General features: G+C 41.6%; 1 protein-coding gene and 1 pseudogene across 3 annotated transcripts in view; one reads left to right on the top strand and one right to left on the bottom strand.

The window, feature by feature from the left end:
• Positions 1-17,333, bottom strand: part of COBL (cordon-bleu WH2 repeat protein) — a 370,310-nt gene that overhangs the window by 47,339 nt on the left and 305,638 nt on the right. For all 3 annotated transcript variants that reach the window (XM_064290208.1, XM_023544235.2, XM_023544236.2), the window contains one exon: positions 372-681. In XM_064290208.1, the coding sequence (XP_064146278.1) occupies positions 372-681 (310 nt within the window). The remainder of the gene's footprint in view (positions 1-371; positions 682-17,333) is intronic.
• On the top strand, positions 12,943-13,924 carry LOC100657617 (V-type proton ATPase subunit E 1-like; annotated as a pseudogene).

Below are 17,333 nucleotides of genomic sequence, written 5' to 3'. Positions count from 1 at the left end.
CCATTAATAGAAAAATGGATAAGTAACTGGAATTAACAACACATATGTCATCATGGATACATCTCAAAAACACAATGTTGAGTAAAAAGTATCCCGAGAGTGTATATGAAATACAAAATTAAACAAAACAATATGTATTATTTATAAATATCTGCATATCTACAAACACGGGAACATGCACGTGGATAATAAACTCCACACTTAGGAGGGCAGTGGTGGCTTCTGTCTGGCACATAGTAGACTCTTAAGGAAGAGTAACTGGATTGAAATGAAAGACAGAACAGTCTGAATACGACAGAAGTCTTACCTCTTTTAAGCCTGGGATGTCAGATATGTGAGTGACTGCACTTTTCAGCTGTCACATGACTCACCTTTGATGCAAGTGCCCAGAGCCGTTCCTCTCCCATGAGGGGCTCCTTTGGGGGCCCATTTCTGGGGTTCCTGTTAGATCCTGGTCACTGCAGTCTTCCTGGTCTGTGGTCCACTTGTCTTTGGACTTCACACTGTCATGCTGTGAATCCAGGGAGATGATGTCTGAAGGGGAGCTCATCACTCCCGAGTCTTCAGTCGTGTCCTCCGATGCAAAGCAGCTGCCCACAGATGCAGTCTCCTCGGCCTCGGACAGTGCCAGCGGGCCACCGTCCACCATGCAATTGCTACTGGGCCCCAGGGGCAGACTCACTGGATAAAACACAGCAAAGACACGTCAGCTCAGACCACCTAACAAATGGAACAGTTTGTCTGATTACTCTGGAATTTGGAATTGAGGGTGTTAAGAATAAAGGAAGACATTCACTCAAAGGCAACAGCTTCCTCTGGAAAAATTTTAACTTGAAGGAGCCATAGTGCATATTTGTGATGGAGAGCAAACTCCCTCTACCTTGAAAATGGGTACTTTATTCATTAGCTTCTTTTATTTTTATCCTAGATGAGTCTATAGACAGACATTTAAAAATTTAGACTAATGGAACTGTGAATGTGATTATTTCTAGTCTTGACTCCTTGTTTAATTACAGTTGTTTTAAAATGAATTCTTTAAAAAAAATAATTAGACTATTTAGAAATGTAGACAAACTTATAAGTAAACAATACTGGTTTGGGAACTTCTTTTAAAAGATTCCAAATCTTTTACATTTGGAATTTTGGTCTAAAATATTAATGACATGACTCCTCAGCATCTGGCTCTCCTTTAATTTTTATATGTGAGACAGTCTGACAAAGACATGATCTTGGAAGTCAGTCTTTAAGTAAAACGAGAAAGAATCAAAAACTAGTATCCTTGGTTGAGGGTGTAGGGCCCATGTGCTAACAGTGGTTTATGGCAGCAGAAGCTTGGAGATGCACAGAGTTGCAACTCGCTAGCAAAGGCCTGGAGCGCTGGTGGTGCAGTGGTTAGAGCTATGGCTGCTAACCAAAAGGTCAGCAGTTTGAATCCACCAGCTGCTCCCTAGAAACCCTATGAAGCTCTACTCTGTCCTGTAGGGTCACTATGAGTCAGAATCGACTCAACTGCAATGGGTTTGGTTTTTGGTTTTAGTAAAGGCCCAATTCCCTTGGACATTAATATTAATAATGAAGAACAATGTAACGATTCTAGACATCTCTCTGGCTATTTAGAGACAGATACATTAAGTTAGTATGAAGTTATTTATTTTTTTTCTTACTGAGCTTCTGAGTTCTCTAAGATCACTGAAACTGCTTTCTAATGCTGAGTTCAAGGTCAGAAACGCATAGTTCCAGGCCAACTACGTACCAGGATTATTTTTTTATTGCAAAAATAAATTTTAAACTTGAAGACACTTTAAGATCTAAGCATCTTATGTCTAAGTATTGTTTATGTTAGTCCAGGAAATAAAGACTATGTTTTGTTGTAGGTTTGATTATTTCTGTTTCAAAATCATTCCTCCAATAAGTAGTCACCAGATGTCTAAAATGATAGGGTCCAGAGACACCTCTGAAGTCACACATGCTGACAGCAAATTGACATTGCAGTCGTACCCAATCCCATCGTGATGTTAACTGGACAGGAGACAAACAATACACAATTAACAAAACCGAGCAAGCACCCCAGGGGAAAACCCTTTCAGAGGCTGGCTTATTCGAGATCCCCAACAATAAAAGAAACAAAGAACAAAAATGTTAAAAGAATACACAGTTCACACAAGAGCTCAGAAGGAAAGCACAGAGCACAGAAGAGGGACTGACTGGAGAAGCACCAATGCACAAGTAATGGAGTGAATGCCTTTTAACAATAACCTCTCTCCTCTTGCTTCCTTCCCAGCTTTTGTTGCAAGACTCTTAATTAGAGGGCAAATGTGGAGAAGAAACACTGCCTATGGATGAAGACAACCCTAAAAATTTTCTACCGATAGTTTCCTGATCTCCGGTCACACCTTGGGTGGTGGCCGGCTGCCATGTACCTGCAGCCTCTAAGTCAGGACTGCCCACTCCACTCAGAGCTCTCCCCAGCACAGCTGCCCACAGGGGCCAGGAAGGCCAGGTCCCTGCTGCCTGCCTGTCCTCGCCTGCCTTCCCTCTCTTCATGTCACTGAACAAGTGCATCAATGAAATCACACTTTCCCCCTACCTATTTACATTATAAACAGCATGGTACACTAAGAAAGGGTATGTCCGTTTCAGGTCCCAGGGACCTGGATTCAAATCCCAGCAGAGCAGATTATTGGCTGTGCCCTGGGCAGGTGCCTGGACCCTGAGTCTGGTTTTTGCCCATGAGTTGGGATGTACTGCAGACCACCGGACCTCTGTGGGGACTGGGATTCATGGCCCACAGTGTGATGCCACCTGCACGTCTCTGCTGCTGGGCAAGTGCCCAGGCATGAGGGCATGGGATTGGTGCTGGAACACAGATTTCCAATCCAAGAGTTCAGGGTGTGTGGTCAATCACAGTTCATGGGGGGACCAGTCAACCCGTAGCTGTTGATTCTGACTCAGGATGACCCCAAGGTGTCTGAGTAGAATTGTGCTCTATAGGGTTTTCAGTGCTAATTTTTCAGAAGTAGATCACCAGGCCTTTCTTCCAAGAAGCCTCTGGGTAGACTCGAACTGCTAACCTTTCAGTTAGTAGCGTAGCATATTAACTGTTTACACTACCCAGAGACTCCAAGTTCTCATAAGGCTTATTAACTAGATGTGAAGGTAATCCTAAAAGAGGTGTTTTAGAATTCTTTAGAAAAGAATAACAATGCCAATCCTAGGTGTGTTTACACAGGCAGAGGGGGGCTTATGATGGGATGGTTCCTCAGGGAGGTGTGAGCACACAGTAGGTGTGATCCTTAAGGATGTGTGTCAACTTGGCTGGGCCATGATTCTCAGTGGTTTGGTAGTTATGATGTAGTTTGTCAGTTGTATGATGATGTGATCACTTCCACGATGAGATCTGATATAATGCAATCACTTCTATGATAGGATCTGCTGTGAGTAGCCAATTAGTTGAAAGGGAGTTTCCTTGGGGGTGGCCCACACTGAATATAAGTGGACTTTCTGGCAAGGCTCTTGGGTTTTGGCTGGCTCTGGATCCTGCAGCTGGCTCCTGTTCATCTGACCTCTGGTTCTTGGGACTTGAGCTAGCAGCTTACCTGCCGTCTTGCCTGCTGATCTTGGGATCTGACGATCTTCTTCGCAGGCCTTGAATGAGAGCCCTGCTATCTGACCTGCCAACCCTGAGTTTGCCAGTCCCTCTGGCTATGTGAATCAGGAGAGGCCTCTACCCTGACCCATGGACTTGGGGTGTTCTAGTCTCTACAATCTCGTGAGCCATTTCCTTGATATAGATCTCTCTCTATATATTTATATGCTTTACTGGTTTTGCTTCTCTAGAGAACCCAGCCTAAGTCATTTGGTACTGAAAGTGGTTCCAGAAAAACAAAATTATAAGGTTGAATGTTCTAAATTGCTTCTCAAGTCTGTTTTGTCTTAAAGGTGTTGATGATTCTGCTTCAAGTAGTAAAGAGGGCATTGCTAATCCATGGTGTGATGTGGCAATACAAATATGCAAAATATCACCACCAATAGATCAGGTACTGGTGAAAGGCAAGGCTCTGGGTGATCACATGTGTGATACCTTCCTACAATTTGTCATAATGAGAAGTATTAGGAAGCTGGTTGGTTGGTCCTACTTTTGCTAAAGAAAGTAGTGAAAGAAGAGAGGAACTCAGGGCTTTAGAGTTAAAACTCAAGCACTGCATAAATGACCTCAAAGTTTCCACTTGTGCCTTGAAAGAAAGCCTTATTTCTTCTAGTTACAGGGCTGATATTGCTGAAAATCAAACCTAGAGGCTTATCGTAAGAGTGGCTGAATTACAATGCCAACTCAATTCCCAACCTCAAACAGTGTCTGAAGTTAAAGTGATGGCACTGATTGGGATGAGATGGGATCCTGAAACTTGGGATGGGGACATATGGGCAGATAATCAGGAAACTGGAGACACTCAGCCCCTAAATTCTGTTGAATCACTCCTGCCAACAGGACAAACCCTCTCACTCCCAAGAGATTATTCCATGTTTGTCTGCTAAGCCACCCTTCCCAGCAAAACCATTATCCCTCCACCCCCATCTAATGAGATTAACCCCGCTGTGTCTAAAACGCCTTTGTCTGAGTCACTGCCTGGGGCATCGCCTGAGGCAGATACCTTACATGGCAATGCTTAATGTTCTCAAAAGACATCTCCACCACCAATTTTGGCTTCTAGACCTATAAAAACCAAACCAAACCTAGTGCCGTCGAGTCGACCGACTCATAGCGACCCTACAGGACAGAGTAGAACTGCCCCATAGAGTTTCCTATAACTAGACTTAAATCCCAGCAAGACAAAAGGTGAAATACAAAGTGTGACCCAGGTGGAGGTACACTACACTCCAAAAAAAAAGTTTGTTGTACAATATGTACAACAGAAACCTAGAGAATACATGTGGGAATGGCTATTAAGGGTGTGGGATAATGGTGCAAAGAACATAAAGATGGATCATTCTGAGTTTATTGATATGATCCCACTAAGCACAGATTCTTCATTCAATGTTTCAGCTTGAGAGGTTAGGAAAGGACATAACGGTTTATTTGGTTGTGTCACTGAAGCATGGATTATGTGGTGGCCTACACTAAATCAAGATGAAGTAGCAGACCTGCCTTGGTATACTGTAGTAGTAGGTATCCAAAGGCTTTGGGAAACTGGCATGCTAGAGTGGATTCATCAGGTTAGACCCACAGACCCACACATGGAGTGCCCAGAGGGCACACCTTTTACCACAACAGTGAGGAACAAATTTGTGAAGGGGGCCCCAGCATTCTTGAAGACTGCTGTGCTTGCTATTTTATGTAAGTCAGATCTGACAGTCGGAAATGCCCTAACTGAACTAAGAGACTTAACTACAATGTGGTTGATTGGGCCAATTAAGAGACCTAACAACAATGGAGCTGATTGGTGGTAGGGACCAAGTAGTGGCACTCAATTGACAAAGAAAAGGTGGCAGTCATTACAGTAGTCAGAGCACTAATCAGAAAAGCCTAACTTGTATGGACTTATGGCATTGGTTTCTTAGTCATGGTGTCCCTAGGAGTGAAATAAGTAAGAAATCCACTAAGTATTTTCTTGATCCATACAAGCAGAAGAATTCTACGTGAACAGCAATCTAACTCGAATTGCCAGAATAAAGATTCATGGCCCCTCAATCAATTCCTGGACTTGAGCAAGTTTACAGACCCACAACCCCCTGAGTGAAGGGGAGGCTGCGTGCCGATGAGGGAGGACTTCAACACACTGACAAAAACATATGCTGTTAATCTTTCTCCCAGCCATCCCCAAGGGGACCTACGGTCATTTACTAGAGCGACTGTCCACTGGGGAAGAGGAAATAATCAGACTTTTTGGGGATTACTGGACACTGCCTCTAAACTGACACTACTTGACCTCAGAACCTACTATATAGCTATGGTAGTCAAAACAGCCTGGTACTGGCACAACGGCAGACACATTGACCAACGGAACAGAATCGAGAACCCAGATGTAAATACATCCACTTAGGGTCAGCTGGTCTTTGACAAAGGACTGAAGTCCATTAAATGGGCAAAAGACAGTCTTTTTAAGAAATGATGCTGGCAAAACTGGATGTCCATCTGTAAAAAAAAATGAAACGGGACCCATACTCACACCATACACAAAAACTAATTCAAAATTGATCAAAGACCTAAATATAAAACCAAAAACTATGAAGATCATGGAAGAAAAAATAGGGTCAATGCTAGAGGACCTAATATATAACATAAATAGTATACAAACCACAAGTAACAATGCACAAACACCAGAAGACAAACTAGATAACTGGGATCGTCTAAAAATTAAACACTTTTGCTCATCAAAAGACTTCACCAAAAGAGCAAAAAGAGAACCTACAGGCTGTCAGTTTGTCTTACTGTTAGGGCTTGTGTGTGGCTGTGATGCTGGAAGCTATGCCACCGGTATACAGATACCAGCAGGGTCACCCATGGAGGACAGGTTTCAGCTGAGCTTCCAGACTAAGACAGACTAGGAAGAAGGACCCATCAGTCTACTTCTGAAAATGATCAGCCAGTGAAAACCTTATGAATAGCAGCAGAACATTGTCTGATATAGCGCCGGAAGATGAGCCCCCCAGGTTGGAAGGCACTCAGAAGACGACTGGGGAAGAGCTGCCTCCTCAAAGTAGAGTCGACCTTAATGATGTGGATAGAGTAAAGCTTTCGGGACCTTCATTTGCTGATGTGGTATGACTCAAAATGAGAAGAAATAGCTGCAAACATCCATTAATAATTGGAACCTGGAACGTACGAAGCATGAATCTAGGAAAATTGGAAATTGTCAAAAATGAAATGGAACGCGTAAACATCAATATCCTAGGCATTAGTGAACTGAAATGGACTGGTATTGGCCATTTTGAATCAGACAATCATATAGTCTACTATGCTGGGAATGACAACTCGAAGAGGAATGGTGTTGCATTCATCGTCAAAAAGAACTTTTCAAGATCTACCCTGAAGTACAACGCTGTCAGTGATAGGATAATATCCATATGCCTACAAGGAAGACCAGTTAATACAACTATTATTCAAATTTACGCACCAACCACTAGGGCCAAAGCTGAAGAAATAGAAGATTTTTATCAGCTGCTACAGTCTGAAATTGATCGAACCTGCAATCGAGATGCATTGATAATTACTGGCGATTGGAATGCGAAAGTTGGAAACAAAGAAGGATCAGTAGTTGGAAAATATGGCCTTGGTGACAGAAACAATGCCAGAGATCGAATGACAGAATTTTGCAAGACCAATGACTTCTTCATGGCAAATACCTTCTTTCACCAACATAAATGGCGACTATACACATGGACCTCGCCAGAAGGAGCACACAGAAATCAAATTGACTACATCTGTGGAAAGAGACGATGGAAAAGCTCAATATCATCAGTCAGAACAAGGCCAGGGGCCGACTGTGGAACAGACCATCAATTGCTCATATGCAAGTTCAAGCTGAAACTGAGGAAAATCAGAGTAAGTCCACGAGAGCCAAAATATGACCTTGAGTATATCCCACCTGAATTTAGAGACCATCTCAAGAACAGATTTGACTCATTGAACACTAGTGACCGAAGACCAGATGAGTTGTGGAATGACAACAAGGACATCATCCATGAAGAAAGGAAGAGGTCACTGAAAAGACAGGAAAGAAAGAAAAGACCAAGATGGATGTCAGAGAAGACTCTGAAACTTGCTCTTGAGCGTCGAGCAGCTAAAGCAAAAGGAAGAATTGATGAAGTAAGAGAACTGAACAGAAGATTTCAAAGGGCCTCTCGAGAAGACAAAGTATTATAATGACATGTGCAAAGAGCTGGAGATGGAAAACAAAAAGGGATGAACACGCTCAGCGTTTCTCAAGCTGAAAGAACTGAAAAAAAAATTCAAGCCTCGAGTTGCAATAGTGAAGGATTCCGTGGGGAAAATATTAAATGATGCAGGAAGCATCAAAAGAAGATGGAAGGAATACACAGAGTCATTATACCAAAAAGAATTAGTCGATAATCAACCATTTCAAGAGGTGGCATATGATCAGGAACCGATGGTACTGAAGGAAGAAGTCCAAGCTGCTCTGAAGGCACTGGCGAAAAACAAGGCTCCAGGAATTGATGGAATATCAATTGAGATGTTTCAACGAACAGATGCAGTGCTGGAGGTGCTCACTCATCTATGCCAAGAAATACGGAAGGCAGCTTCCTGGCCAACTGATTGGAAGAGATCCATATTTATGCCTATTCCCAAGAAAGGTGATCCAACTGAATGTGGAAATTATAGGACAATATCACACGCAAGCAAAAGTCTGCTGAAGATCACTCAAAAATGGCTACAGCAGTATACGGACAGGGAACTGTCAGAAATTCAGGCCACTTTCAGAAGAGGACGTGGAACCAGGGATATCATTGCTGATGTCAGATGGATCCTGGCTGAAAGCAGAGAATACCAGAAGGATGTTTATCTGTGTTTTATTGATTATGCAAAGGTATTTGACTGTGTGGATCATAACAAACTATGGATAACACTGCGAAGAATGGGAATTCCAGAACACTAAATTGTGCTCATGAGGAACTTTTACATAGATCAAGAGGCAGTTGTTCAGACAGAACAAAGGGATAGTGATTGTTTTAAAGTCAGGAAAGGTGTGCGTCAGGGTTGTATTCTTTCACCATACCTATTTAATCTGTATGCTGAACAAATAATATGAGAAGCTGGACTATATGAAGAACAGGGCATCAAGACTGGAGGAAGACTCATTAACAACCTATGTTATTCAGATGACACAACCTTGCTTGCTGAAAGTGAAGAGGACTTGAAGCACTTACTAAAGAAGATCAAAGGCCACAGCCTTCATTATGGATTACACCTCAACATAAAGAAAAAAAAAAAAAATCCTCACTACTGGACCAACGAGCAACATCATGATAAACGGAGAAAAGACTGAAGTTGTCAAGGATTCCATTTTCCTTGTATCCACAATCAACAGCCATGGAAGCAGCAGTCAAGAAATCAAAAGATGCATTGCATTGGGCAAATCTGCTGCAAAGGACCTCTTCAAAGTGTTGAAGAGCAAAGATGTCACCCTGAAGACTAAGGTGCGCTTGACCCAAGCCATGGTATTTTCAATCGCATCATATGCATGTGAAAGCTGGACAATGAATAAGGAAGACCAAAGAAGAGTTGACACCTTTGAATTGTGGTGTTGATGAAGAATATTGGACTGCCAAAAGAACGAACAAATCTGTCTTAGAAGTACAGCCAGAATGCTCCCTAGAAGCAAGGATGGCGAGACTGTGTCTTACATACTTTGGACACGTTGTCAGGAGGGATCAGTCCCTGGAGGACATCATGCTCAGTAGAGCACAGGGTCAGCAGAAAAGAGGAAGACCCTCAATGAGGTGGATTGACACAGTGGCTGCAACAATGAGCTGAAGCATAATAATGATTGGAAGGATGGCGCGGGACCGGGCAGTGTTTCATTCTGTTGTGCATAGGGTCACTTTGAGTCAGAACTGACTCGATGGCACCTAACAACAACAACAACAGCCTGAGGTAAAGTTTTTTGGCTATGACATATCTGACAAAGGTCTAATCTGTAAAATCTATAGGACATTCCAACACTTTAGCAACAAAAAAACAAATAATCCAATGAAAAAAGGAGCAAAGGATATGAAAAGACACTTTAGCTAAGAAGATGGTTAGGTGGCTAACAGACACATGAGGAGATGTTCCCTATCATTAGCCACTGAAAAAGTGCAAATCAAAACTACAATGAGACACTATCTTACTTCGACATTATCTTACTTCGACATTATCTTACTTCGACATTACTGGCGCTAATAAAACAAACAAACAGAAAATAACAAGTGTTGGAGAGTTTGTGGGGAAATTGGAACTCTTATGCACTGCTGGTGGGAATGTAGAATGGTACAACTACTTTGGAAAATGATATGGTGCTTCCTTAAAAAACTATCACATGATCCAGCAATCCTATTCCTAGGAATATATCCTATAGCAATAATAGCTGTTGGACGAATAGGCATATGCACACCCATGTTTATTGTGGCATTATTCACAATAACGAAAAGATGGAAACAACCTAAATGCCTGTCAGCAGGTGAATGGATAAACAAAATATGGTACATCCACACAATGGAATACTACCGAAGGATAAAGAACAATGATGGATCTGGAAACATCTCACAACATGGATGAAACTGGAGGGCATTATGCTGAGTGAAATAATCACAAATGGACAAATAGTATATGAGACCACTATTATAAAAACTTAAGAAAATGTTTGCACACAGAAAAAAAAAATCTTTGATGGTTACTAGGGAAGGGAGGGAAAAACACTGACTAGATAGTAAATAATTGGTAACTTTGGTGAAGGGAAAGACAGTACACAATACAGGGGAAGTCATCACAACTTGACCAAGGCAAAGTCATAGAAGCTTTATAGATACATCCAAAATCTCTGAGGTTCCAAGTTACTGGGCTGAGGGCTGGGGACCATGGTCTTGAGGGAAATCTAGATCAAATGGCATCACATAGTTTATAAAGAAAATGTTCTATATCCGAACTTTGGTGAGTAAAATCTGGGGTCTTAAAAGCTTATGAGCGGTTATCTAAGATACATCTACTAGTCCCATCCTGTCCAGGGCAAAAGAAAATGAAGAAAACCAAAGATATAAAGGAACTATTAGTCCAAAGGACTAGTGGACCATAACTACCACAGCTTTCATCAGCCTGAGGTACCGACTGCTCTGACAGGGATCACAATAGAAGGTCCTAGACAGAGTGGGAGAAAAATATAGAATAAAATCCAAATTCACGCACACACACACACATGCACGCACGCATGCACGCTCGCACACACACACCAGGCTTACTGGCCTGACAGAGACTGGAGAAACCCCGGGAGTACGGCCTCTGGACCCCCTGTTAACTGAGAACTGAAGTTACTTCCGAAGTTTACCCCTCTGCCAAGGATTAGATAGGTCTATAAAACAAACAATAACACATATGAGGAACATGTTTTGTAGTTCAGTCCTGTATATGAGACTAAATGGGCACACTTGCCCAAAAGCAAAGATGAGAAGGCAGGAAGAGAAAGGAAAACTGTACAAATGGAAATGGGGCACCCAGGGTGGAGAAAGGGAGACTGTTGACATATCACGGGGTTGGCAACCAATGTCACAAAACAATTTGTGTATTAATTGTTTAATGAGAAACTAATTTGTTCTGTAAACTTTCACCTAAAGCATACACACAAATGTATATACAGAGCGTTGATACCAGAGCTCCCCCTTGCTGTTAGCCTCTATTTCCCATGGATAAACTTCCCCAGGGCCCCATCATCAGGTCGCTGCCCACATGGCAGAATACAGGCCTCACACCTTGAATCTACCAATGAATATTTCATGAGGGCTCCCATGTTTCTGTGCCAGGCAGTGGGAAATGGTGCTGAGCAGATGCAGGGTGAGGGAGCCCCTGCCTTCAGAGAGCCTACCTGAGCCTAGGGAGGGGGCAAAAACATATCGGGGAGTCATAGAGAAGCTTAGGGGCAACTGTGTCAGTGACCAAAGCAGAAGGGACAAGGGTGCATGTGAGCCCATAACACCGGGATGGACCTTATGAGGAGGGTGGGATGTGTGTAGTTTTCTGAGGAAGTAATAATGCCTGTGCTGACCTCAGAACCCAGGACAGGGGATGGGATAGAGGGGAGCTGAGATTCAGGAACAGACATCCCAGGTGCAAAAACATTGTGAGGTGAGCACCTTTTCCCCAAATGCCCCAAGAGGGACGATCTAAGGGAGCATAAGCTTGGAGAGAGGAACTAATAGTCCCATGAGGCCCCAGCCTGAGTCAGTGTTGGTGGGGACTTCTGATTTCTTTCCCATGCAGTCTGCTCTAACAGCCTAAGGACCTTTTGTTTGGAATCAGACATCCCGTACTCGATCATCCTGCTCCCCTTTTCTCCTTTTGGCTGGTTCCAATGATTATTAGCCCCATGAGCTATAACATGTTTTGACAATTTCTGAATGAGCTAATGGTGCAGGAGACTGTTTTCTCTTCATCAATTCTAAACATAAGCCCAAATCATAAAAGAGAACATAGAGTTGCTTTGGCTGCAGTGAGACTAGGGGCCCAGGTCCTGTCCTCTTTTTGGGTACCCCACTTTCCACCCCACCACAGATTCTGGGGCACTTCGACCAAAGCCAGTGGTCCAGGGACTTTGGCCTGAAGCCCAGGGGCTACAAGAGAAGGATTCGCTTAAAAGCTGGAATTCCACATTTAAGTCCAAGTTCTACCTTGAACTCTGGACGATCCTTTCCCTTTTCTGTAAACCAAGGGGGTTAGTTGGTCTTGATGAACTCTAAATCCATTCTAGATTTAAAACCGTATCATTCTTGGAAATTCCAAATCAAAATATACTATGGAAACACAAATTGATCGTGATTAATTACAAATTTAAAACAGAATAACATTGCCTTTATCCTATTTTCTGTCTGCCCTCAGAGTGTTGTCATTATTCTGGAGTTAATTAATGCACCGGCAAATTTGCTCTTTTCTTAAGGCATGAACAACAACCTTTTTGAACTAAAAAGTTATTATTGTAGGATTTTTTCAAATGTGGAAAAACACAATTTGTTTTTGCAGAGAATTTTGATTAAATTCTCTTCCAAATGACTAGCCACAGGGGCCAAGTAAAGACTATTAACCCTTTCATTGTTATCCACCTAAAGTATGTAATCCCACGGTTCACATGTTATTATATCTAAATGAAAGCTTTGGAAAATTCTGTAGTTCTCGTTCCTTCCACCGCCCCCTTCAAACCTAAACTCCAGGCTGTTGCCCACAGGCCTAGCAAAGCTTTTGCCATGGCCCTCAGTGATGCTGACGTTCAAAAATGGATTAAGCACATGATGGCTTTCATCGAGCAAGAAGCTGGTAAGAAAGCAGAAGTAACAGATGCAAAGGCAGAAGAAGAATTCAACATTGAGAAAGGTTGTCTTGTGCAAACCCAAAGACTGAAGATTATGGAATACTATGAGAAGATACTATGAGAGAAAAACAAATTGAACAAACTGAGCAGCAGAAGAAAATTCAGATATCCAATTTGATGAATGAAGCAAGACTGCAAGTCCTCAGAGCAAGAGATGACCTTATCACAGACCTATTAAATGAGGCAAAACAGAGACTCAGCAAGGTGGTAAAAGATATAACACAGTACCAAGTGTTGCTGGATCGACTGGTCCTTCAGGGTTTGTACCAGTTGCTGGAGCCCTGAATGACTGTTCGTTGCAGGAAACAGGATTCTCTTCTTGTAAAGGCCGTGGTGCAAAAAGCAATCCCTATGCTATGAGTCAGGATTGACTCGACGGCAATGGTTTTTTTTTTGGATGTACAAACTCATCACCAAAAAAGATGTTGATGTCCAATTGATCAGGAGGCCTACCTGCCTGAGGGCATAGCTGGTGGTGTTGATATCTATAATGGGGATCGTAAAATAAAGGTTTCCAAAACCCTAGAAAGCCGGATCTCATAGCCCAGCAGAAGATGCCAGAAGTACAGGGAGCCTTGTTTGGTGCCAATGCCAACAGGAAGTTGTTGGACTAAGCGTTTTGGTGGTAGAATTCATGCCACTCCTCTACTGATAGGACATGGAAGTTTCTGATATTTGAAGAACCAAGATTATCTATGCAAACTTCTCTTTGCTGTTCTAAAATTCTTCTTTATTTATCAGTGGAATACCCTACTGCAGTCAATGCCCTTGGCCTAAATTATTACCAATAGGAGCTAGTTTCAGTTACAATGTTTGGGAACCTACTCTAGTTCATCTAAAAGCAACACAACTTTCAGTTGGTTCTGCAGCATGAAGGTTCTGCAGCATGAAACAGACAGTGGTTGCATGAACTTCACTGGGTCCTCTGCTCTTTCTAGCTCCAGGTATCTAGTCTCAAGGGTGACGTGTTGGTGCTCTCTGCTTTCAAGTTTCTGTGCTTTAGGTTTAAAGCGTGTGTGGGGCATGTATTACCTTCCAGCTGTAGTAGCTTCACTGTTACCTAGTTGGGCCCAGAAGTTTTCCTCATCTGTAAATGTAATTTAAAATCTAAACCATGAAAATATGCTTTATTTATTAAATGAAAACGTTTATGTGGGAAAAAAAAAGAAAATTCCGTAGCTTAAGTATGAAGAAGAAAATGCTCATTTAGCACTACTACTTCCTCGAGTTGAATACAATCAATCTCAGTCTGGTACCAGTTCCGTTGAGTTTTTCTTTTACAAAGTCATGAAAGAAAATTTCTAACACCAAATATAAATACCTTCCAAGTACTTTTGTAATAGATTTTTAATGTTGTTGTCGAGTCTAGTTGAACCCTGACTCATAGTGACGCCACACACAATGAAATGAAACACTGCCCAGTTCTTCAGCATCCCAGTGATTGGTTGTGGATTGAATTGTTGTGAGCCATAGAGTTTTCACTGGCTGATTTTTGGAATTAGATTGCAAGACCTTTCTTCCTAGTCTGTGAGCTCTGCTGAAACCTGTTTAGCATTACAGCCACACGTAGGCCTTCACGGCCAGATGGGTGGTGGCTCTGCATGAATGCATTGCCAAGGAATGGAATCCAGGTCTCCTGCATGGAAGGTGAGAATTCTACCACTGAACCCTAGTGGCGTAGTGGTTAAGTGCTACAGGGGCTAGCCAAAAAGTCAGCAGTTTGAATCCACCAGGTCCTCCCTGGCAACTCTATGGGGCAGCTCTACTCTGTCCTATAGGGTCGCTGTGAGTCAGAATCTACTCAACCAACGGCAGTGGGTTTGGTTTTTTTTTTTGGAACCACCAATGGCTTCAAATGGAAATTTGCATTTGCTTTTAAATGCAAATTAAAGATTCTGTATCCTATGGGATTTTTTTTTTTCTGGTCATTAAGAAAGGCGATTTCTCAACAGTCAGTTTCACCAAGTTAACACGGCCCAGAGAAAATGTTCCAAAGAAAGACACGATCTCTCTCCATTCCCCACCGATGCCTATGGTTTCCATGTGCTGTTCACAAACAGTGCACATCCTTGAGCCCCATTCATGCTGATTTGGGTGACTCTGTTCTAGGCACTGGGAATAAAGGGGGAAATAAGGTAGCTACTTGCAGAGGGCTCCTAATCTCCTCGTGCAAACTGACATGATGTAGTTTGGTAGTTTTTTTTCACACATCCCCCAAGATAATTCTGAAAAACCAAGTACCCTCTCTCTTGCATTTTTAATTGAGATCTGAAAATTTCCATCATGATTTCGGTTGGTTGCAACAGATGTAATTTCTACTGCTTTGTAAATATTGATATTTTAAAAAGAAATGTGTCTTCACCTTTTAAAACGTATCCAAAGCAATCTGACTATCACAGTATTGTGATGCCCACCGCCCTCCCTATAAGAATGAGCTCTTCCTTTAACAGGCTGGAGTGTTACAACATGACTCTCTTGAACGTTTATTTCTACTTCACTAGCCCACGGAATCTCACCCTTATTGAACACATTTTTATGCGTGTGAGTTTTTTGTTGATCAAACCTCTTTATAAAACATGAATATAAGTTGAAATTTAATTTTTATTTCCTTCACCATGAGGCGGGAGTGTTAAATTCTTTTTTTCTATAAATCGAGTTATTATTATGATACTTAATAGGCAACAGTCAATAGAAACTGCATGAATATATTAGAAATTGTGACATTTGTTCAACAAAAAGGTAAAATGTCATTGGAATGCATCTCATATTACTTATTGCTAAAATGAGGTAGGGCTGGGCAGAAATTCAATTCATATTTTTCATTTTCATAGATATAAGCACTTTTTTTTTTAAAGCACTTAGAAACCTTGTTCACATAAGTAAAGGTGAATTGAGAGGGTTTTGTTATAGTGATATCACTCTACTCAGTTTTTTTTCCTCTGATACATGCTAAAAAAGGAGCCAACTGCTAACTGAAAGGTTGGTGGTTCAAAACCACCATCGGCTCCACAGGAGAAAGGTGTGGCAGTCTGCCTTCCATAGAGATTTACAGCCTCAGAAACCCTATGGGATAGTTCTGAGTCAGAATCGACGGCCATGGGATATGCAAAAAACCACCTAATTAATTAGTCTATCACAAAATTGTCTGATGATCTATAATCTGACAACTCAGCCCTTTTATCAATCTGATTGGACAGAAAAATTGGAAAGCCACACGATGTACCAAAGAATTTGCTGCCAAGTCATTAGAGTTATTTAAGTGCTCGACATTACGCCAGTGTTTTATCTTTTTGTTGGGCATCAGGAATAAATGGATTGAATATGAGTCTTGGGTAAATTGTAGCCATTTTGACAAAAACATGGAGAGAACTTGTCCAAGGGATGGAGAGAAACACAACTCCAAGACAGTGTTTAAGCTCGAGGACCCAGCCATGCTAGTCACAAAGACACAGCCCTTGGAATTCCCAGTTATGTGAGCCAAAAGGAAAAAAAAATTTTTTGTTTAACTACTTCAAGACATGTTTCTGTCTCTTAAAACCAAAGAGCCCTGATTAATTAATGTCTAAATTACTCTGATTTTGTATACCTATAAAACCAAACCAAACCCAGTGCCATCAAATTGATTCCGACTCATAGCGACCCTACGGGACAGAGTAGAATTGCCCCATAGAGTTTTCAAGGAGCGCCTGGTGGATTCAAACTGCCGACCCACTGGTTAGCAGCTGTACCACTTAACCACTACACCACCAGGGTTTCCCTTTATACCTAACTATAGTACTTCTATTATAGTACTTCTATTATAGGAACCTTTATTTAAAAACTGTATTAAATTTCACGGGTGCATATGTTCCCTTTCCTAGATATATTTTCTATTATTTGAATTGCACACTTGCATAATTTTTTTGAGATAATTTAGTTTAGAGTGGTATACCTTCTAAACCCTTTTTTTTTGTCTGACAATGTCTCCATTTTAACCTCATCCTTGACTATCATAATCAATAAATCTAAGACTCAGATCAAAATCCTTCTTCCTCAGGACCATATTCTCAGTGCCACTGTTTTCTAGTATCCTGCCCCATAGATCAGAAATCATATACAAGCATTATTCTTTCCCAGCTATCTACAACCTTATCTCTAAAAGCTAGAAATATTTTTCTCTGTATGCTTGGATATCAAAAATTTCACCAAAAATGCGTCTAAATGTTTACATCTCCAAGGTTTTGTATCTAATTTCCAAGAACTTTCTGATGTTCACTTATTTATTTT

This window comes from Loxodonta africana, chromosome 8 (genome assembly GCF_030014295.1).
Source record: "Loxodonta africana isolate mLoxAfr1 chromosome 8, mLoxAfr1.hap2, whole genome shotgun sequence".
In the NCBI taxonomy this organism is placed as follows: Eukaryota; Metazoa; Chordata; class Mammalia; order Proboscidea; family Elephantidae; genus Loxodonta; species Loxodonta africana.
This window is presented reverse-complemented; position numbering and strand designations above follow the sequence as displayed.